The 15,543-nt window shown below is 30.1% G+C and overlaps 2 protein-coding genes and 1 long non-coding RNA gene across 3 annotated transcripts; 1 reads left to right on the top strand and 2 right to left on the bottom strand.

Moving 5' to 3' along the window:
* Positions 1–3,001: 3,001 nt before the first annotated feature.
* Positions 3,002–4,493, bottom strand: LOC104646711 (uncharacterized). Its single transcript, XR_740886.4, has 2 exons — positions 4,359–4,493; positions 3,002–3,417 (listed from the first exon to the last, which is right to left on the bottom strand). It is a non-coding gene; the product is annotated as an uncharacterized lncRNA (long non-coding RNA).
* A 3,002-nt stretch (positions 4,494–7,495) lies between these two features.
* Positions 7,496–11,960, bottom strand: LOC101255486 (CDP-diacylglycerol--glycerol-3-phosphate 3-phosphatidyltransferase 2). The gene is made up of 7 exons (XM_004236765.5): positions 11,449–11,960; positions 10,430–10,527; positions 10,286–10,336; positions 10,012–10,125; positions 8,373–8,429; positions 8,199–8,284; positions 7,496–8,090 (listed from the first exon to the last, which is right to left on the bottom strand). The coding sequence occupies exons 1-7, from the start codon at positions 11,849–11,851 to the stop codon at positions 7,970–7,972; spliced, it is 930 nt and encodes a 309-aa protein (XP_004236813.1). The 5' UTR covers positions 11,852–11,960; the 3' UTR covers positions 7,496–7,969.
* A 1,421-nt stretch (positions 11,961–13,381) lies between these two features.
* Positions 13,382–15,543, top strand: LOC101255784 (uncharacterized). The gene is made up of 3 exons (XM_004236766.5): positions 13,382–13,604; positions 13,887–14,082; positions 15,175–15,543. The coding sequence occupies exons 2-3, from the start codon at positions 13,931–13,933 to the stop codon at positions 15,239–15,241; spliced, it is 219 nt and encodes a 72-aa protein (XP_004236814.1). The 5' UTR covers positions 13,382–13,604; positions 13,887–13,930; the 3' UTR covers positions 15,242–15,543.

Raw genomic sequence — 15,543 nt, 5'->3', positions numbered from 1 at the left:
CATGATAAGTAAATTTGTAGGTCAATGAATTTTCTTTCAAATGTCACCAATTTAGTGTCATTTAATATTTAAAGTAAATTATTATGATCATTTTACTATAGACTAGCGTAAATAAGGAAAACTTTAAATCTTCATCACTTTGGCTTTAGAAGTTAGTTTCGTGTATGGAAATATTCTATTTCACGATCCATACCTCATTTGCACTTATAAATACCTATAGTTACCTATTGGAACTAACACACATAATTTATTAAATCATCAAAAACACCATAAAAGAATTTGATAAAAAAAACTACATGCAATCAATGTGTAACTCTTTTGAAGGTAAACAATGTATACTATCATAGCTTTTGTACGTAATAAATTAGGTGAGCCATGATAAATAAAAATTATTGGTCAATGAGTTTTCGTTCAAATGTCACCAATTTTAGTATCATTTAATATTTAAAGTAAATCATTATGACCATTTTACTACAAATTAGTGTAAATAAGACAAACTTTGAATATTCATCACTTTTGCTTTAGAAGTTAGTTTCGTGGATGGGAAAACTCTGTTTCACGGTCCATATCTCATTTGAACTTATAAGCACCTATATTTATCCATTAGAAGTAACACATATAATTTATTAAATCATCACAAAAAAAAATTGGTTAAAAATTATATGCAGAAATGTGTGTCTGTCTAGAAGGCAAACAATGCATAAATAAAATGCATGATGTCATGTAGGACGTGTATGTCTATTTGTTCAACTTTATACATGTTTAAGTTTCTATTTGTGCAAAGTCAAAGTTGAAGATCATAAATTTAATTTGAAGTCAAATTAAAAGGCATATGTATGTATTCTACCTAATTTATTCATGTAGTTTTTAGTTTTTTGCATTTGATATCATATGTGGATTATCATGTATTGTTTTGCTATTAGTTGTCATGTTTCTTTTCACTACCCTTTTTCCACTTAATTACTATTTTGATTTGTATGAGTCAGGTTTGTTTGAAAATGAATCCGACATTAAAACAGATACTTTTTGAACTTTAAACACCAAACGAGACCCTCTCTAAAAACACATATCAAAACGAACAGTTCACCCATTATGAACAAATTACAAATATCATCTTTTAAAGTTTTAGTCCCCATTAACTCCAAATTTATCCAAACTAATACTACACAATATTTTAAGGTAGTTCGCCAACAAATGGGCATACTACAATTCTTTTTGTCAAACTCCTCACCTAAATATATATTTATTTTTTAATTTTGAGTGTATTGTAAATGCATAATATCATGACTTTTTCGATGATAAAAGTATTTAAAAATGATATTCTTTCATAAAATAAATTTCACTATTTATTTGCTTATAACAATAATAAAAAAAACTACTAAGATCGACTGAGACAACGAGCTTCTTATGACTAATTTCCCAACATAAAACACATTGTTGTGTCATGCGATCTGGAGCAATATATGTCCATCTCATTTATACGAATCCTTGTCTCAAACATGTCATCTTGTTTTTCTTCTAATTCTTTTAGCAAATCCTTAGAAGATGTTCTATCTCATATATACAAATTACATATTTATGTGTGAAGTTATTGTATCACCATCGAAAGAGGGTCTATTCGCATCCATTATTTTACTGAAATAACAAAACAAGAAATCAAGTGAATATCCAAATATCTTGAAGTGGATAGCTTAATTTTTTTACCTTTGAATGTGCACAACACCAAAACTTGCGATCAAAATTTCTTAGAGTCCATGCTTTCATTTTACATATTATTTGCATTTACAAACATATGATTCATCAGAATATACTAACTTCCTGGATTGTTGAGACATAACTATCAAATTGCAAAAATCAAAATATAAAGTAAGGAAAAGTAGATGTTGAATAAAAAATGTGGAGTAATAACCCATATTTATTGTTGAAGAAGGCGATATAGTTTCACGTGAGAATGACGAGATATAGATTCACGTGAGGAGGGTTAACAAAAAGAATTATAGTTCACTCATTTGTAGGTGAACTACCTTTAAGATTTGAATTAATATGGATTTGGATGAATTTGGAGTTAACGAAGACGACGTTGTTAAAATATGGTAGTTGTAGTTCGCCCATAAATGAGTGAACTGTCCGTTTTTGTGTGTATTTTTAAAGAGGGTCTCTTTTGTTGTTTAGGATTCAAAAAGTGTTCATTTTGATGTCAGGCTCGTTTCAAGCAATCTCTATACCTCATAAAGACAGTGACTAATTGCGTACACTTTCATTATCCCGAATTCACTAAATATGTTAATTATCCCCAAATTTTATATGTTTTTTCAGTTGCTTTGATTCTGTTAGGTATATAACTGTTAACATGAAAAGTAGCGACAATTTTGGTTTCGAGGAAGAGCATGATTTCTAAATTTATCACCAAATCCATAATTAGATTTAGTTATTAACGCATCACACATTTTTAAAATTTTTTTTATAGATTTAATTATTAGGGTTGCTTATTAAATATTTACATGTATTTAATAATATTTTTTGATATAACTATATGACTTAAAGCAAAATTTATATATTGAATTCAGCTAAATCCATTCCTAAAATGATGGCTCTATCATGTTTTGATCGTAAAGTAAAGAGGTATTTATCCTGAATCAAGTTTTTCTTTTTGCATTCACCTTATAGGAATTGTTTGGTACGATAAATAAGGAATAATAATCTATAAATTATTTGTGGTGACTTATTAATTCCTTTAAAATACTATCCCACTAAAATTGCGATTCATTTTTCTATGTTAATTTCGGGTGACAAATATTTTATCTTATATTTTGGCTTTTAAAAAAAATATCAATCACAAAGTTTTTTTTTTTTATCAGTTTTTTTTTTTAGTATAATATTTTAAAATACACCATATATTCAATTTATTATATAAAAATTATTAAATACGCTCAAAATTAAAATTGCTAATTACTTATTTGTTCGATAGTAGAGAATGTACCAAGTACCAACTAGTGCAAAGAAGAAAGAAAGAACCCTTGAATTACTAATCAATCGATGCACAAAACACCTCATGTTCACACAGATTTCGAAGAAAGACTACAACCCTGAAGGGCATAATGCCCTTTAGAAAAGAAAAAAAACACTACTACATTTTATTATTGCCTAAAACAAAACTAACTTAGAGATGGATTAATGAACTAATTAATTAAATTAATTTAGTGTCATTTTCATGACACTAATTAATTAATTAATTAATTAATTAACAAGCCTTAGTGCAAAAGCACTTTCTGTTAAAGCCAAATCCAATGCAGTCTCCACCGGAGAAATATTCGTTACGGCAGACGAGAGCGCAGTTGTGGTCACGCACGCATGGACCCTTGTACCCATGGCTTTGCGAGATGCACACTCTTCCCTCCGCCCCTCGGATCGACATTTCTGTGTCCATAATTTCAATTTAATCGGTTATAACATGTTATCATCTATGTAAAATTTGTTATGATCGATAATATCTACAGTTATATTTACATACGATACTGTTATATAAAGAGGTCAAAATCTTCGTGAATACTATTGCTATATAATAAGATGGAAATTATTAATAGGGTACTTTTTTAATGATTATTAATTAATTTACCTTGAAGTATAGGTAATTATTTTTATATTTTTTTGCATCAATATTCAATACACAATAGAGGTAAAGTAAAGAGAAAAAAAAAATGGATTGATTTGTGCAATAAATATTTGACCAATATTCCTTCATGGGAAGCAACAAAACTTGTAATAGACTAATAATAACATTATTTAAAATATATGTAAAAGACATTTTAAATTAAGGGTGTGTTTGGTACCTAGAAAATAAATTCATTAAAAATAAAGATAGAATTCACAAGTGATATTTTAAATGTATTGTCTCATCTCCACCTCGAAACCTTTATTTCTTGACCATTTCACCCTTAGAACCTCTAGTCTCCACCAATGGTGTAGACAAAAACTTCGCTAAAAATGTTCAATAATCAATATATATTCATGAAAAATAATTTAATTTGTGATATATTTATATATTTTGTTTTAACTTTTAATAATATACGGTATAATTTTTTAATGATGAATGTTGCTCAACGGACTATCTTTTACTCTATGTGTCTAAGTTAGTGCTCTCCATCCTATTCCACTTACTATAACATTTTATTAGATAACATATACATGTTATATTATCAAATATGAAAAAAAAAACTAAAAACTTAATTTTTTCGAAAAATATTTTTCATCCTACCGAGCACATTCAAGATATGAGCATTTTTTCCTAAATGTTTTTTTTTTCTAAATATAAGTTCACATTTTAAAAAAAAAAAAAAAGAAGGGAAAAAAGGACTTACGTGAAGTGAACAAAATGACAAGGAGAAACAAAAGACCATAAATTTTCCTCTCCATTTTTTCTTTATTCCTTTCTTTTTTTTTTTCACACAATGATATGATTTTGTTACTCTCTAAGGCTAATGACATTCACTATAAATAGAGAAATGGTAGTGTCAAATGCCATTATTTTAATGTCCTCAAAGGTAAAAATAATTAAAAAAATACAAATTAATTCTTTAGATTATTTATTGATTGAACGTTAGTTCAATTAAAAAAGTAGAGTAGAACATCACTTGTAGTATAGTATATTTTTTAACATAATTATCTTATATAGTACAGACAATCTCTTCGTATTAAATATACATTTTTCGATATAAATAGTTTAAAGATTAGTAAAGTAATAGATATCAACTATAAATTTAATTGGTGAAAGTAATAGTTATATTCGATATGAATAGTTTAAATATTAATAAACATAATAATATTAATTATAACTCTGTCCGATAATTCTAAAATTAAATTTAGTTTATATCATAATTTCAAATCATACGATAAAATTGCATATTCAAACATCTACGTAATCACTATATCAAAAAGTTTGATATAATAATTAGATATTTTACCAAAGCATGCATGGCTAGTGGCTAACAGCTCAGCTCCTACTAGACTTTAGTATTCCAAGGAGGAATCACGTGATTAAGCGCCAAATTAACCATTAATTAATGAAAAGATTAAATTTATTGGATTCCAAATTCAAATACTCATATAGTTTTTCCTTTTTTTTGGCTTAATATCCTACTATAGTTTTACGTGGCCTTAGCCAAAATTTGATTAGAAATACAAAATTAGAATATTTTTTATTTTAAAATAAATTAATTTTTTTTTATTTTTTAGTTAAAATGTATTAAAATTGAAAAGATAAAAATATTTTAAAAGGTATAATAATATAGAAAAAAGAAATTCTGGCCAATTTTTTTTTCCTTTTACATGTTGTAGTATGTGTTAAAAAATTAAATAATGAAAAGATGCGTACGAATCAGAGTTGTTGAAATAAGTAAATCTTTATCCAATAAGGAGAATGGCTTCAGAGTATCTCGAAAATTTGAATATTGAAAAATTGTAAGACTCTATAAAACAAGTTTAATTTTAGTTGGACTCCACTGAAGATTTCAATTACAGTTTTTAGAAACTATTATATAAAGAATATTATATTTTCTTAAGATAAAGAGATCAAATCAAATCATCTTAATTCAAGAAATATGTTAATAATATTGGCGAAGTCTTTAACTATAGTTGCACAAATCTTTTAGGAGAGAAAAATCAAAGGAGGAACATAATTTATTTTATGTCAATAAAATATTATAGTAAATTTGCTATGTCAATAATTATTTTTTTAATAGGTGTGTCAATTCAAAAGTAGACAAATAATGAGAATAGAGGGGATATAGTATACTCCATCCGTCCATTTTTATTTGTCATGTTGCGTTTTTTGAAAGTCAATTTGACTTATTTCAAAATTAAAATTAGATTATATTAATTCAATTTTTTAAATAAAAAATTTAGATATTCAAAAACTATACAAAAAGTACTATACATTATAATTTTTTATTATTAATATGATGAAAAAATATATCCTAAATGGTTAGTTAAAATTTATTTTATAGTTTAACTCTATAATTAAAAAGTATGACAATTAACAATAGACAGAGGAAATAATAATAAAAGAAAAAAATAATTACAAATAAAATTTAAATTCTTAATTAAAACCCGACATAGATTTAGATTAATTAAATGCAAATGAAGACAAAATTCAGACAAAAGGAGGTTGGACGGTTCTGACTCAGAAATCAAAAAGATCTTTGGGTTGTTGGTGGGATATTATAATATTAGAGATTTAAAACTATGTGATATAATTTGGAATCCATATAAAATTTATCGAAATTTAAAATTTGTAATTTAAAATATATTATAATATTTTTATGCGACGTATAAAGTCATTGTTTACAAATTTATGAAGTGTATCATTTTTCAAAAACCAATTTTAAAAATTACCTGTTCTAGTCGTTTTTACTTGTTCACAATATTATTTTAAAATATTTATAATACTTATTTAGTTTATAAAATTAATAAAAATTATCATATTGTGTCTATTTTATTCTTGCTATTAAATACTATATTCATTTTTCAATATTTAGATGAGTTATATTTAATAAGGACGATTCGATAAAATTACCATTATTATTTACTGCTTTTAAATAATATATATATGTAGTTAATATTGAACGACTATTATTAAATAGAAAGAATGAATTATTAATAAAGTTACTTTAATGAGAATATATCAACACATATGAGTCGATTAAAGTCTAAATAATTAGGAAGTTCCTATCTTTGTTTTACGAGAAAATTCAAATTAAATATTATATGCCTTGCTCACTCATTAGTTTCTAAAATCGAAAAAGAATTATATTTATCATTCGTCATATTTTATCATTATATTTGTCTTTGTTATTCAACTTTAAACGCATGAACTGCTAAGTCTTATATCCTCATTTTTAATTCTACTTAAAAATTTCTCCTAATTTAATTATTACACCACCCATCTAACCCATAAAATTTGATTCCTAAATATCCACCTTGTATCATCACTTTTCCAGGATAAAAACGAAGACATTTGACATAGAGGGAACTAGGGCTACTACTCATCACTGAAAATTGATATATCAAAATCTTGTTGGAAACATGATGATCAATTAGTTACGATTAGAAAGACAACGATTCTATTTATAAAAATAATTTTTACAAAAATAATTGTTGAATTGTAGGAGCCGCATCCCAAAACAGTAAGCACAAATTTTCATCAAATTTTCAATATATCTTAACATCATTTCAACTCTTATACACCAAAAATGCAACTACAAATTAAGCACAATGTCAACACAAGATATGTACCTGAAATTGGATGGTAGGGCAAAGATGTTGATTAATGCGTGAAAGAACCTAGTGCAATTTTAGAAGATCCGACACGAATACGACAAAATTTTTGAAGAGTCCAATCAACATGGATTGCAACAATTTCACACATAATATTTCATCTCTGATAAGACAGATAATGACCTTAAACAGGAAAAATTATCAAAACTTCTAAACAACTCTGTAAACAAACACCTCGTGCATAATTTATTGCATGACAAACAGTTACTGCAATGTGTATAGCAATATTGATCCGAAGGAGCCATCGATCAGTCCGGTTCAACCGGAACGATATTTGAGTATAAATTTTTCCTATCAGAATCGATTACAATAGATATCGCAAATTCCATGTATTTAATGATATAGTAATATTCCTATTGAGCCTCCAATTTCACTAAAGAATATGGTTAAAGAATGAAGTGGAAAAGCAAACGTTGAACACAGCCAGCATTTTTCATTTCTCTCTGTCACAACCAAAGTGCACGGGATAAATATGGGGCGAGGCATGTCAGAATTAAGTTAGCAACTTCCCTCGTAGTCGAGATGCAACTGCAAAGGGCAGTTTCCTTTTGCAGAATCATGGATCAGCTTGTGTACAACCTGCTTCTCCACAGCTAGTAGAATGAGCCAAAATGTGAGTGATCATTGGCCATGATTTCTACATCAACAATACTTTCGATATCTTTCTCATATATACGACCAGAGACCATACAGCTAACCATGCTGAAACATATAGCAAGATCACACCAGAAGCTACAAAAGTTCCAGCCCCTGATAAACTGCAGAGAGGATAGTTACAAAGGTCAAAGAAACATTCACATGAATCTTCTTCAATCAACATCCCTTTTTCCTTCAAATATTAGCGCGAGTTTAGAACAGAAAGTTACCTGCTATCTCTAGTAAGAAGAAGGATGGTCAATGCAGTCATCTGAGTGGCTGTTTTCCACTTCCCCAAGTTATTCACAGCAACAGCCTGGAAAATTCATTATTTAACACTGGGATAACTAAATCATGATGTGGATTACTCTTAAGAGTAAATAATAATAGGTTGATTTGTGAACCTCTGAAAGTTTACCACCCTGAGAAGCCGCCCATTCTCTAACTGCAGACATAGTTATCTACAAAAAGATTTGCAAAATGAATCAAAAAACAGTGTTTATCACTCATCCACAATGAAAATAACTAATGATGCAGGGAAAAGATTTTCGAGGAACATGGAAGAGCATCATATGATGTATATTTGAAAAAGGTACCAAAGAGTGTCATATCATAAATATCATATTGGAAAAAAAGATATCGCACCTTGAGCAAAAGCGACTACCAGGCTAAATATGGACACTATGATCTCACAGACTATCAGAAAGACTACATACTATGCAAAACTTAATAATCGAAAAAAATCAAGTGAACAATAAGGTTCATCAAGAGTACCCACAGTTCCAATCCATGTTCTCAAGAGCTCTCGAATTCCTCTTTCTTTTCAATCTAAGCTGATCACTGCTTGCATGTTTCAGAGAAGTTTATCCTCGCAGCATTACTTAAAATATTCATACTTACTTGACACAAATGAAGAGGAATAGTTTTAACTAAAATTACATTTCAGAAAGAAGGATATGAATAATAGCTTCAGGGAACTCTAGAAAAAATATTGTGATTGTAATCCCACACTATGTGGAAAACTATAGCAAAGATAATATCTTTTGAATAACTAAACTTATACGTGGAAAATCTACATGTTAGAACTAAGATAAAAATAAATTTTGAGGATTGTGGTGTCAAGGCCAGCTTTCGCGCACCTAGAGTTAAGATAATAATTCAGTTAAACACGAAAAGTACTATTAACTGCTTAACACAATTTACCTCATGATAAATGTCATTTTCATTTCCCTTGTAACACAGATTTGTAGTTTCTTTCTAATATACTAGAAGCTCAAATTGCAAATCAAATTTAACATGCACGATGGATCCAATTACTATATGGTTTGAATTTTCCAGTTAAGTTCTTATTCTTCCAAGCCCTTGCAACTCCGCCCCAACCACCAGAAAAACAAGTAAAATAAAAACTGAAAAGTGCAGCGGACAATGATCCAATGACCACCGAAAGACGTGCTCCGAAGTCCCATGCAATATAATTGTATACTGATAGGGTGAATAGAATGTTAAAAGGATCAAAAGTTTTCACATCAATGCTTACGGTTTTCATGGCCCATCTAACATCTTCTATTTCCCTAAGGCCAGTGTACCATAGAATTTAACAGAAATATAATCTTAGTGAAACCTTCTGGAAATTTAAAAACTCTTTCAGAAACTCATTATCCAAAATGTTCCCCGGGTGTACTGCAACAAAAAAAACCATGTCGAAAATGAAAACTGCAAGTCCGTTATGGTGTTTACAGATCTACAAGAGAAAAGAACTATGACAACATAGTTACTGATCTCATGACTATTAATATCACAAACTTAAGTTCTATTTCTGAAAAAAAAAATACCATATGAAAGGAAATGCAATCTATATTAGTATAAAGCAGCATTGTTCCTTCACTAAATCCTCCCTCACTTGTCAGACTGTCATCCAAAGGAAGTTTTACGATATCTTAATTGGCAACCATAATGCTCTAAAGCACGTCGTTATGGCACTTTGGAACACTGCCAATGCGAAAGGAAATGCAATTATGAACAGAAGTACAGTTAATCACTCACCTCCCTGCCAATTATAGCAATAGAAGGTACAGTTAGTAGCCATGGAAATTGTCCAAACAAACTAGCCTCCAAAGGTTTGGTGCACAATAAGATCAATGTGGCAGCAACCATTAGCTGTTGAAGTCAAGAAGAGTTGTATCAAAAAATGTCTGCTCTTTCATTACAAGCAATTATGCTGAAGAGTCTCAAACATTATGGATAATGGTAGCAACACTAGCAAACTGGCCAAACTTCCAGGTAATACCATGTGAATTGAAGAATAAAGAGAAAATACCTTATCAGCCACTGGATCTAAAAATGCACCAAAGGCAGTTCCTAAATTCATCTGGACGTGTCAAACCAGCCAATTTTGAAAGTTGAAATATAAGAAATTATAATTCGAGAAAAAATGATTCTATTGAACAGCAGAAGCATGTACCTTGCGAGCAAGATATCCATCTAGCCAATCAGTTATTGCTGCAGCAATAAATATACATGTTGTAGCGGTTGGTCCCCACCAGCTATCAACATAGAATGCTATATTAAAAAGGCTACAAATCAGTTTTCTTTTACAGTGTATCATCTGAAAACAATTTATGTTGTCCAACCAAGAAAATAGAAAAAGTTATGAAATTCTAATAAACTCATGCTCTCATCCTGATTTGTCTTAACGGCTGTGTAAAGGGTAACAAGCGAAACTAAAATCCAAAAATTTCTGAGATTAAAGTAATAAAAGAGATCAGCAAACTATATGCAACTCATTAGAAAAGCTTACATAAAAGCATACAATAGACTAATAACAAGACAATTATGTTAATCATCAGATCTCTGAAACGCTTACTCTCTTTTTTCAAATATTCAGAAGTTTTATACAGCCTTAATATCAGAACCCAGGACAGTTTCCTCATAATGTATCATCTGTTTCTTGTCTCTAATTAGTATATACCAGCCACCATGTTCCTCAAGTTAGCAGTTCAACAAGCAAAAGGGAAATTAAAACTAAAAGATCTCTTTTTACTAATTCCAGCCTCCAAACCATTGTTCCATTGCATAAAGATACAAGTAACTGAATTTTCTTAGTACACGGAATTTCGGCAGAAAACCAGTGACTTTACCCTCTCCCACTCATTACACCAATCCTTTCACACCAAATTGAGCAACTTCCTTTTTCTGCCTCATTATACCAATCATTTCACACCAAATTGAGCAACTTCCTTTTTCTGGATAAGTCAAATTGAGTAACTTTATTGCAAGACGAATACATACATCCCCGGAGAACCAATCTAAATGCATCAATCAATTCTACTAATCAACTTAACAAACATTGAAACTCACCAAAAAAGAAGAAAATCACCTCCAATTACATTCCAATTTCAGATATCACAGCTATATTTACCACATTGCACACTCTCAATTAGCTAGGGTTAAACAAAACTAATTGTATCCCCAAAAACTTACTGGTAACGAGAACCGGAATAGCGGCTACACGTCCGATTGTCAAAATTGTAGGCAGTGTGAGCAGTTTAGCAGACTTTGATGGAGCTGATGACGACGGCGACGACCTCAATGTCTTCTCCCGGTGGTGATCCTCCTTATTACCAGGTGTATAGCCCATGCCAGTGGTAGAAATATTCCTCACTGAAAAAGGGGCATACTCCTCCTTCTCCCCTTGACAGGAAAAAATTGAGACCTTCGAGAATGCCGGCGCCGGAGTTGAGATCCTCCGGCTACGGTAAATGTGTGTCGGCACCACCGGTAAATTTGTTGTTGGCGCGGCGGTGGAGGAGAAGGTGCGGTAGAAATTGTAGGGCATGTGGCCATAAATAGAGGCCACAGCTTTGAGTTTGAGCCCCACGAGCATCGTCAATTTTATTTTTTTTTGGTAATAATACGCACAAAGGCTTAGGTTAGCCGAGCTAGTTGGTGAAGTGGCTTATTTTGCTAACGAACTCTTTTAACTTGCGCAATTGGTGATATTTTTAATTTTGTATCCCTTTAAATGATTGAACTTTTATATATAGCCATTCAAATATAATCTAATTATTCTTTATAACTACAGTTTGATAATTATAATTTATAATTACATATTATAGAAAAGAGTGAGACTGGGAGAGAGAGGCGAGCAAGAGATGACAAAGAGTGGGAGAGAAGTGAATTGTATATATGTATATCCATTAGATAATTGTATATTATACATATAATTATATGTATATATGGCAAGTGAGATTGAGAGAGGGAGGAGAGACTTGAGCGAGATTGGGAGAGAGGCGAGCGAAAGAGGTCAAAGAGTGGGAGAGAGGTGAACTATATATGTATATCCATTAAATAATTGTATATTATACACATGCATTTGTATATATGGCTAGCAACATTGGGAGAGGGAGGAGAGAGGTGATCGAGAGAGGAAAGAGAGGTGAACTGTATGTGTATATTAATAAGATAATTGTATATTATACATATGTATTGTATATTATGACGAATAATACATGTACAAATGTGACTAATTATACAAACTCAAAGTCAGCCCACGTAATTAATATATAATGTTAGTCGCGACTCACGAGTGATAAATATAGCAAACTATAACTATGACGAGTAATTAAGATATAAGTTCGTTTGATCGCGTAATTTTCACTTAAATAAACACTTAAATTTATTATATATCATTAAATAAATAAATATAGATGTTTTTATTTGATATTCTACCTCACAATTTGCATCAATATGGTAATTTGCATTTTACACTCATATATAAGTAGGAAGTAGAGGATTTATATAAAAGGCTATTATATCATATAACAAATGTGTTTAATTATTTAAATTTATATAATTTTAAATATTGATTTGTGTACATTTAACATTGAAAGACATAAAAATCTCAAGTTGAATGACATGAATTATATTTTTTTGTTTTATCTTATAAAGTTATATATGTTATTCTAAAGGTCACTTATAATTTAATAAAATATAAAATTTATGTTATTTTTTTTATAAGAGATATTTTTTTTCTACACATAGGTGAATATTTGGATATTTCATGTGATAATTTGAAAAAAAATGTTTTTTATTTTTCAAATGAAAATGAATAATTAAAAATTAAATTAGTGTTTGAACTTCTGTAATCGAAAAAAGGCAAAATAGTTTTTTGATGTTTTTAAAATTTAACTTCAAGCTGATTTTTTTAAAAAAAAACTTTATGATTTATTTATGGAATTCAACTCCGCAAACGTAAACATAAATTATATATTTAAGAAAAAAAATAGCTTCCAAGTTAAAAAGTAATCAAAATTATAAATTGAGAATATGAGGATCATTTTTTTTTTTATGTTTTTTCAACCTAAAATAAGTAATTGGATTTTATTTTAAAAGATACTCTTATCCTTATCGAACATTTTTCAAATATAAAATTAAATCAATTCAAACACTCTCCTAAATTTAATTTAATTTAATTTTAATAATTAAAAAAATCAACTAAGTTAATTTTGTTTTTCAATTTAACTAAAATCAACGCAAACCCTAATGAATACTCTTCCTCTAAGATCTAGTTCTATTCTTGCTCTGTTACTCACGGCGTTCTCCTGAAGTTCACCTCTACCGCTGCCGATTAAATCACTGTAATTCAATTTCTTCACTTAGGTTACGTTTTCATTTTTTTGTTCGATTTCTTGTTTCTTAATGAATGTGATAATTTCTATCGATTCGTGTTACAAAATATTTGTGTTTTGTTGTTGTTGCTTTTTTTTTTTTGTAAGCTTATAAACAATATGATGTTATGAATTCGATATGGTAATTTGTGCGTTGTTGTTGTTCTTGTTATTTTCGGAACTGTTTACTTTTACATTCAAATTGAATCACTGTACGATCATATATTGATTCTCTACTTGATTAATTGCAAGGTTTTAAGCAATCTCACAATAAAAGAAACGAATTGATCCCCAGAATGGCGTTAACGAACTTTATACTGACAGTTGCGGGAGTGAGCGCTGTGGTTTTATTGATGAGGAGCGATGTTAAACAGTCTGCTTCCATCTTCAAGCGCAATGTTCGTCAAATTCGCCATTGGCTTGAGGAAGAGTCTGCTTCCGCGGCTAAGTATGTCGTCTACTCGTCTTACTCTTCCCTGTTTCTAATCAAGCATTTTTTCGGTTCATTTTTTGTTATCTGGTTGAAGTTAGTCGTCTTGTGCTTATAGTTTGCATTTAGTCATCTCTGTTTGGATTGAAAAAGTTATCCGTTGATGAAGGGTAAGTGATAAGCAAGAGAACTGACCATATTCGTAGAATTATTCGTGTTATTGTACAAAGGTAGTTATCCGTTGATGAAGGGTAAGTGATAAGCAAGAGAATTGACCATATTCGTAGAATTAGTCGTGTTATTGTATAAAGGTAGTTATCCGTTGATGAAGGGTAAGTGATAAGCAAGAGAACTGACCATATTCGTAGAATTAGTCGTGTTAATGTACAAAGGTAGCAGTGTGAGAAGTAATTGACTCGCTTAACACTAATCAGTTCTAGGTAGAATCTTCTTGGTTCTGGTCTTACTGCTAATTTCCTCCATAAACTCGAAATTTGCCATATCTGCTATCGGTCTTTCACGCATTATACCTTTGGGTAGAAAGAAAGTACTCTGTTGAAGAGAAGAAAGGTCTCAAAATGGTTCGGTTCAGTTGTTCGTTCCACTCACACATTTAGCGTTCAGCCTCCTATGCTATGCTATTGGTATTACAGCTCGATAACTGGCCAATTAGTGTCCAAGCATAGAGAAAGTTATTGCCTCATTTTGCTAGTAAACATTGGATCTCGATATCTTCTGGTATACCATGAAGTTTGTATTATATGTTATATCCAAAAATAGTTTGGGAATATGATAGCAAAATTCAATGCATAATAACATGAAAGAATGTGTTTTATTCTATAGCTAGAAGCATAAGTCCCATAGAAAACTGTTTTATGAATTTTATTCTTGACATGTAAGTTCGACTTCAAAAACTCTTTCTCCTTGCACGTCTTTTTTTTTCATTAATCATTTCTTGTCTTCTCATGTATCTTAATCTTTGCTCATCTCATCATATTTGTTTCTCTTTATATTGAATCCTTCGCTTCTGCTTGTTTGGTTATTAGTTTGCAGTCGTCATTCTGTTTATGTGTATGAGATACGCGTGACATGCCATTGATATTTTTGTAGGGGAATAGAGAAGGCAAAGCCGAAGGAGATATCTCAGAAGGACATCCCCAAAGACGACAAACACTAGATTTGACTCATACTTATCAGATGCCTTGCGATTTCCCAGCTACCATTTCAGATTTTGTTCCATAACATGTGACTAATTTAGACTCCCCATTAGTGTAAGTATCCTGTTAAATATACTTTTACCATTTTTGGTATTGGCAAAATGAGCTATTTTCACATACTGTGTCACCATAGAGCTTTCAAAATACTAGTAATTGACATGACTGAACTCTCTTGTAAGTTGTAATAATCATGATCTCTCAGATTCTCTTGTATCTTTGAAGCTACTAGGTCAAATAACATTTGACACATCATTTGTTTTTT

This window comes from Solanum lycopersicum, chromosome 4 (genome assembly GCF_036512215.1).
Source record: "Solanum lycopersicum chromosome 4, SLM_r2.1".
In the NCBI taxonomy this organism is placed as follows: Eukaryota; Viridiplantae; Streptophyta; class Magnoliopsida; order Solanales; family Solanaceae; genus Solanum; species Solanum lycopersicum.
This window is presented reverse-complemented; position numbering and strand designations above follow the sequence as displayed.

Coding starts and splice junctions, on each gene's coding strand:
- LOC101255486 (XM_004236765.5), bottom strand. CDS start 11,851: ATGCTCGTGGGGCTCAAACTCAAAGCTGTGGCCTCTATTTATGGCCAC. Junction 10,337..10,429: donor ATGGATATCTTGCTCGCAAG/GTACATGCTTCT, acceptor TGACACGTCCAG/ATGAATTTAGGAACTGCCTT. Junction 8,285..8,372: donor AGGGTGGTAAACTTTCAGAG/GTTCACAAATCA, acceptor TGAATTTTCCAG/GCTGTTGCTGTGAATAACTT.
- LOC101255784 (XM_004236766.5), top strand. CDS start 13,931: ATGGCGTTAACGAACTTTATACTGACAGTTGCGGGAGTGAGCGCTGTG. Junction 14,083..15,174: donor GAGTCTGCTTCCGCGGCTAA/GTATGTCGTCTA, acceptor ATATTTTTGTAG/GGGAATAGAGAAGGCAAAGC.